Genomic DNA, 8,028 nt, shown 5'->3' on the forward strand with positions numbered 1-8,028 from the left:
GGGATATCTGGAAGGAACACTGGAAAAACAGAAACCGAGGGCGCACCAGCCTTGCGCATTACCTTTTATTGTAGAAATCAATTCTTCAATAAAAAGATTTATAAAGGTAATGCGCAAAGGCTGGTGCTCCCCGTTTTGGTTTTTCAAATCTGGAGATGTCCATAAAGTGTGCTCTTGATTCATAAACGTAATAGTCTACAAATCTTCCAAAGTTTTCTCAGTGCTCTGTTCCATTCACATTGGCGCCTGGAGCAGTGTGAAAGATGTAGGATGTTGGCGAATATGGAATATAGAGCTGGGAAATGGTAATAGCGGACAAGGCGGTATTGGGTACAAATGGGACAGTTCAGACTTGTGGGTTCCAGGTCTTCATCGTGTTTCAAATTGTTGAAGTCTACATGTTCAGAATACCGGTAACTTTTTAAAATACAATTGGCGTATACTGTAAGAAGCTCAAGCGCTAACCTCCACAACAGTTTTTTTTATTTTCCAGCAAAACTGTCATATGTAATGCTTTTCAGTTTTCATAGATGGTCTTCAAACCTTGACCACATCACAACAGTGGACTGCTTGTCAAATCTGGGCAAAGACTTATTCACATAGGTATTGCAGGGGAGAGTTTCAGGCAGGAAATGTTTTCAGCTGTTTCCCACTGCAGCTCTTTCTTTTTTTAAAACCAGAAAAATGAATAACATGACACAGTGTATAGGGCAAGGAGGTATAGCCTCTAGGTCAGGAACAGCAATGGTCTGTTGCCAAGGAGGTATAGCCTCTAGGTCAGGAACGGCAATGGTCTGTTACCAAGGAGGTACAAGTTCTAGGTCAGGAACAGCAATGGTCTGTTGCCAAGGAGGTATAGCCTCTAGGTCAGGAACGGCAATGGTCTGTTACCAAGGAGGTACAAGTTCTAGGTCAGGAACGGCAATGGTCTGTTGCCAAGGAGGAGTATAGCCTCTAGGTCAGGAACGGCAATGGTCTGTTGCCAAGGAGGTATAGCCTTTAGGTCAGGAATGGCAATGGTCTGTTACCAAGGAGGTACAAGTTCTAGGTCAGGAACGGCAATGGTCTGTTGCCAAGGAGGTATAGCCTCTAAGTCAGGAACGGCAATGGTCTGTTGCCAGAACTGACTTCTGCTCTGTATTCTGGGCTGGTAAAAAAAAAAAAAGACAACTGCTTGCTTAGATGCTGTGGACAGAGCCAGTTCTTTCTTTATTATGTTTATTTGGAATATAATTCTCAATGTGGATTTGTCTTTGAACATCGCAGGCAGTGGATGTGCTGAAAGCAGAAAGAATTGGACATGGATATCACACTGTTGAAGATCCCACCTTATACAGGGAGCTGCTGAACCGTAACATGCACTTTGAGGTAAGCGGTGTACTACGAATATAAGCCTGCTTTGTATGCATGTCCAGTCTTCAGATCAGACTAGCTAGAAGAGATTTAAAGGGTCAGCCCACCCAAAACCAATCTTCAGTGTTTGGTAGAGAAAAGAGAAGTATGCCCAAAGATTTTTTTTTTATCTTTAACTGTAAGGTTGGGATCTACCTAGATGCCCGACTGGTGGCTGGCACAACCTCTCAGTGCATCATGAGAGCCTGGATCAGCTGCTCCTGCTCCACCAGCACTCAATGGAGCGCTGGGCTGTAGAGTCACTACTCTTTGCTCAGTGAAGACCGACAACTTGAGTGATCGATGGTCATATGATGACTGGTTCTTGGTCTATGAGCTCGTCAGGGACAGCTGCAGCCATATAGATAAGTATGGGTGGTGTTATTTTTTTCACACCCTCTGACACACTATTTTATCTCTCGGGCACTATAAGTGAGATCTCTGAATGGGGTTCCCAGGCCTGCACAAATGTAATGCCCATTATGAGGTCTTCCCATCACCCATACTGGATTTTTGTATTTATTTTATATTATGGAGAATGTAACTGAGCTGGAACACAAGCAAACAAGCCTGCCCCGCACTCACATAAACGCCGGAGGTGGGGATCGGACGGTGGGCTAGCGCCTCACTAGCAACCCCCCCGCCGGACAGAGAGGTAACCATTCATGTCCTTACCTTGGTGCTGGATCCTGGAAGCTACCCCTCCACCTGCTGCAGCTTACCAAGGGAAGGGGCGGGCAGTAGTTTCTCCTCCCAGCCAAACAGGAAGTGGGTCCTGACTCCCGATTGGTCTGGAGTCCTAAGACAGATTGGCCAGGAGGAGAAGCAGGAAGACCTTAGCAAATATTAATTCACCAATGTCACACAACTGGGTGGGCTTAGGGCGCAGTGCTCTGTCCCCCGTGCCAACCCCTTTTTGAAGTCAATTAGAGCCTCAGGCTTCAATCCTGTGCTTCAAATAAGAAAAACAAAACACTGAAACCCATGCGTCCGACGCCCTGCATGTAGATTAGGGGCCGGGCGCATGGATTAGGGGAGCAGTGCAGATAATAGAGTGGCTGCCGAATAAGAACATTTTATAACAGGTGTTCTCCAAATGTAACTGCCAAAGTGGAAATACACATTAACATAAAGGTGGGTTGAAGGAGCAGAAAGATGCTATTTGCTTTTCTATCCTTGCTGAATTCCATATGATGGATGTAAGACAAGGAACCCCTTTTTTACAAAGAAATATTTCTTCTTATTGCGTCTTTCCTAATCTATAAAGAACGTGTGTGCTGATTGTGTCATTCTGTTACAGACATGCCCATGGTCCAGTTACCTCACAGGTGCTTGTGATCCCGATTTTACCAAACATCCTGTAATACAGTAAGTCGTATACTCAAGGATATCATTACCCCCTGTGTGCTTATTTTAAAAGGCCCTGAATTAAAGTGGCTGTAAACCCTTTATGTATCACCCGAGGCCAGTCACTTCACTGGCAATATAGGTAGAGATGAAACCTATCCTCCTATATAAGTTGTACCCCTTTATCTGTGGTGTATTATTCTCTAACATCAGTTTACAGTGCAGAATTGATACAAGATCTCTGAAAAGAGGAGAGCTGAGGTTGCATCAGTGAGGGAAGCTCCTCCCTTTACACAGCAACAAAGCTGAAGCTATCAATCACAGGTTGTACCCTCCAGTTACCAGTTGGTCAGAAGTGACACTGATAGCAGAGGAAGGAGGCAGTGGACAGAAATTAGTGCTCTGGATTAAGACAAGCACACACTATACAAGAATATGCTTTGTTCATATTTCATGTAGGGGGTTTACAATCACTTTGAGGACTGTCTAGATCAGGGATCCTCAAACTACAGCCCTCCAGTTGTTGCGGAACTACACATCCCATGAGGCATTGTAAAACTCTGACATTCACAGACATGATGGGAATTGTAGTTCCTGAACAACTGGGGGGCCGTAGTTTGAAGACCCCTGGTCTAGATGGCTGTCTTGCAGCTACTCCAATGCTTTTCAGGCTCACTGCTGTGAACCTTCCACAACCCTGGAAGTTTATTTCAGATACTTTGATAAATGAGACCAGGAGTGTTCTGATAAGAAGCTGCTGATCTGTACAAGTTCCTATTAATAAATGGGTTGGGTTACAACCTTTGTTAGATTTTATTGCAGTCTGTGTGTGCGCATCGGAAAGTCTTAGTCCTCTCTCACACTTGTCATACGATTTTGCCGTCCAAAATCGTGGTATAAGTCATTCTCCATGATTTTCAATGACTAAAGTCGTGTGAATATGAATGGTAAAGTAGTTCCTGCACTATTTTTTTCTGAAGTCGGATTCCGTATTAACAGATCCGACTTTGGTATGAGACTTGTGCATGAAAGGGAACTCCACGCCAATTTTTTTTAAAGGAAAAAAAAAAAACGGCATGGGTTTCCCCTTCATGAGCGTACCGGGCACATAGGGGTTCCCCTTAAAATCCATACAAGACCTATGCCGAAAGAACGACGTGGGGTCCCCCCCCCCCCCAAATCAATACCAGACCCTTATCCGAGCACCAGCCCGGCCAGTCAAGAAAGGGGGTGGGGACGAGCAAGCACCCCCCCCCCCTCCTGAGCCGTACCAGGCTGCATGCCCTCAACATGGGGGGGGGGGTGGGTGCTTTGGGGCAGGGGGGGGGGGGGCATGTTGACGAGGACAAGGGCCCCTTCCCGACAACCCTGGCCGTTGGTTGTCGGGGTCTGCAGGTGGGGGGGGGGGGGGGGGGAGGAGCAGCACAGTGATCATTTCCTATGTCTTCTCTCTTCTCCGTCGTGTGATAACAAGGGATATGGTTGGTCGTGCCAGGGGGGAGAGGGAGGAGGGAGAGAGTCAGTCTTACAATGCCTAATGGGACTTGCTGTTCCACAACAACTAGAGTGCCAAGCCCTGGCATCATAGTTTATACTGGGGTACCTGCCTACATAGCTTTATACCAATTTCTAAATGACTGCATGCCATTTTTGCCACCCTTGTAAGTACATTGTACAGGTCCGCTAACCAAGGTTTGGCTCTTCCCCAGATTTAAGAAAGACAAAGCCAACTACTCTCTGAACACGGACGACCCTCTGATCTTTAGATCTACGCTGGACGTGGATTATAACCTTGCAACAAAACATATGAGCTTCACACAGGAAGAGTTTAAGCGAGTGGTAAGTGTACACGGGATGATACCAGGGAAGTACGTTTTTCTGTGTACCAATAAGGTGTGTGATGGATGTGTTGTCAGCTCTAGGCGCTGCATTGGTTCCAGATTGATAGCAGTGTAAGTACAAGCATACTTGAGCCCTTTCACACTGACAGTTTTTCAGGCGGACCCGAACTGGACCAATCACTGCTCTCTAGGAATGACACCCGCCGACATCTGATCTGATCTGATCTGATCCGATCCTGTCTGCAAAAATTGACGGACGGGGATCCGTTCCAGCAGATCGGATTGAATGGAAACGGACAGGTGGTCCATTTCCATCCGACAGCCCCATAGAGAACAGAGGGCTGTGTCCGTGTCCGCTCTGCATCAGCGGAACGGACACAGACTTGTTATCCGCCTGCTCAGCAGAGAGATGCCCCTCTGAGCAGGTGGATCTGCTTGATTGAGTCCGCCTCGTGTGAAAGGGCCCAAAACTGGGCTTCAAAAATGCAGCTTTTAAGGGCACGTGACGGTTTTCTTTTTTTCCCTGCCTCTAAACACCTCTCCAAGTGAGGAGGCAGAAAAGGCCGATCACTTGTGCATTCAGGAAAAGAGCATTTCGTAAAAAAACAAACAAACACCCGATCACCGTCCATGCTGTCTGTAGCAACAGTGTCTCAGTAGTCCAGGTGGAGCCTGCGTCCTGACCAGCAGGAATCTTTGGCGCTCGGACGTGATCCACACCGAGGGTTGAAGCGCAGGTGGGGACCAAAGGAGAGGGCTGGAACACAGCACAGGGCGGGACGGCGTCAGACGCTCAAAAGACTTCCTATGGACTTACATTTAGATATATCACAGGCTGCGCTACTACCCCATGCCTTTATGTGTGTGTGTAAAGGCAGACATCCTAATAATTTTGGTCATATAGGGTGTTATTTATGAAAGGCAAATCCACTTTGCACTACAAGTACACTTGTAAGTGCAGTCGGGGTAGATCTCAAATGAGGGGAAGCTCTGCTGATTTTATCATCCATTCATGTGCACGCTAAAATGCTGTTGTTTATTTTCCTTGCATGTCCCCCTCGGATCTACAGCGACTGCACTTTGCACTTGTCGTGAAAAGTGGAATTGCCTTTAGTAAATAACACCCATAGTGTATATTACCTTTTGAATAATATATGAGAGGTGTTGAACACAAATATATATATACAGTGGAACCTTGGGTTGCGAGTAAAGCAGCTAACGAATGTTTCGCAATACAAGCGCTTTATTTAAAAAAAAATCCTGACTCGGTTTGCGAGTATTGTCTCGTAAAACGAGCAGGATTCAAGCCAAAGCGGTGTGCAATACCACGTTTGGCCTAAGGTGGTTGGGGCGCCCCATCGCTATTTGGAAAATACTCTGTTCCTGAGTTCAGCCAAGGTGTTCTCAAGCTCTTTCCCAGCGTTTACGAGGCTCTCCAGTGCCCCCCCCCCCCACCTTGGCCACATGCGGTATTGCATGCCATTGAAGTCAATGCAGAAGAAATTATTTTTGTTTCCATTGACTTCAATGGGGAAACTCTTTGATATGCAAGTACTTTGGATTACGAGCATTCTCCTGAAAGGATTATGCTCCTAATCCAAGGTTCCACTGTGTGTGTGTATGTATGTATGTATGTATGTATATATATATATATATATATATATATAATGTATCCCTTTTACAGAAGGACTATTAAAAATGAAGAAATCCCATAGACTAAATGTAGTATTTACTTTTAATTCTAAAGCATGCCGATTTTTGTATTTCACAGAATATTAATGCAGCCCGATCCAGCTTCCTACCGAAGAAAGAGAAGGAGGAGCTCCTGGACATGCTGCATGAGGCCTATGGCATGGTGCTCTCCACGGCTCTCTGAAGGTGATGCCGCATCACACCACAGACTGAATGGGCTAGCCCAGCCGTGGCCATCTTCTTATCCACAGAGACCCCTTTTAGGCTGGATTCACACCTATTCATTTTTCGTGCTTTTTTGCACTACAGAACGTGTTCCATAGTAAACCATGTTAAATGGACTGTAGTGCAAAAAAAGCACTAAAAATGAATAGGTGTGAATCCAACCTTAAGGATATCTGTAATGCAAGCCATGGCAGATATCCTTAAAACATGGCCGCCGAGTGGGAATACGTTAAACTGAAGAGGAGCTCTCAGAAAGACGGGTCTTCCTAAATATACTCCAAATGTATTTCAATCAGGTTTTTTGCTATTTCACTACAGCCTTATCGTAACCATCAATATGCATAACTCAATTGTCAGACACACCTGATGCTTTCTCGTAGATGGGTCAGACAAGGTCAGGATATTCTTAAAGGTGATCATTTATAATTCACTGGGTATGTCTTCTATACTATCTTTGCCAAATCTGCCTATTTAAGAGCTACCTCTTTCCATAGACCGTTGACCAGGCTCTTGACTAAGGGGTCAGTTTGACAACGGTGGGCTTTTTCGTACTTGTGTGGTGGCCCTTGGACCATCCCCCCCCCCCCCCCCCCCCATTGACACCATCCTCAACATACAGGGGCACCATTCCCCCCCCCCCCCCACTGACACCAACCTCAACCTACGGGGGCAGCACCCCCCCCGACACCAACCTCAACCTACGGGGGCACCCCCCCCCCCACTGACACCAACCTCAACCTACGGGGGCACCATTTCCCGCCCTTGACACCCCCCCCCACCCCCACTGACACCAGCCTCAACCTACGAGCACCATTTATCCCCACTGACACCAAAGAGTGGATGCCGTTTACTCCCATTGGCACCAGGACATTTTCTACTTCTGTTGGTCACAGTTGGCCTCCCTAAAGTTTGTAGGACAGTAAACTGGCCCTTTGTTTAGAAAGTTTGAAGACCCTTGGTGTAGACAGTAAAATCTTCCAGATGAAGACAAAAAAAAAAAAAAATTGATAAGAGGTTCAGTCCTTCCACATTCTATCAAAACGAAATAATAGGTTTATAGTTCAAATCCTGGTTCACATAAAAAAGGTGCTAATTTGTCACATCACCTCTAATGGGAGAGGTTTGTCTTTAAATACAGTATTAAATTCAGTGTTTACAATAAAGACAAGCTCTTCATAAATGATAGACTCTTATCATTATAAGAACAGATCTTTGTATATATCTGTAGAAATTTAGAAACTTGGACGCTGTCATTGCTGAATATACGGGTGGTCTGTTGTCATCTGATTTGGCTATCTTCGTCTATTTCAATTCCAGCTCTAAAAGAACCATTACTCTTCATCAAGACAAGTAAATAGTTTACAAACAATCTGGTGTGGAGTAAAGGGCCATGGCACACCAGTGATCCTGCCACTGGTGATAACTCTGCAGATGTTACTCATGCAGCCAATGACACCGCGACTCGTGCACACCAGTAATGTACATTCACGTTATAAATGCGATCTGCTTAATTCCCCCCCCCAAAACAAAA

At 45.7% G+C, this 8,028-nt stretch overlaps 1 protein-coding gene across 2 annotated transcripts in view; it reads left to right on the top strand.

The window, feature by feature from the left end:
• Positions 1 to 6,927, top strand: part of ADA (adenosine deaminase) — a 97,636-nt gene extending 90,709 nt beyond the window's left edge. For both annotated transcript variants that reach the window (XM_040331454.1, XM_040331453.1), the window contains exons 8-11: positions 1,267 to 1,368; positions 2,693 to 2,760; positions 4,449 to 4,578; positions 6,352 to 6,927. In XM_040331454.1, the coding sequence (XP_040187388.1) occupies positions 1,267 to 1,368; positions 2,693 to 2,760; positions 4,449 to 4,578; positions 6,352 to 6,456 (405 nt within the window). In that variant the 3' untranslated portion in view covers positions 6,457 to 6,927. The remainder of the gene's footprint in view (positions 1 to 1,266; positions 1,369 to 2,692; positions 2,761 to 4,448; positions 4,579 to 6,351) is intronic.
• The last annotated feature ends 1,101 nt before the right edge of the window (positions 6,928 to 8,028 follow it).

This window comes from Rana temporaria, chromosome 12 (genome assembly GCF_905171775.1).
Source record: "Rana temporaria chromosome 12, aRanTem1.1, whole genome shotgun sequence".
Taxonomy (NCBI): domain Eukaryota; kingdom Metazoa; phylum Chordata; class Amphibia; order Anura; family Ranidae; genus Rana; species Rana temporaria.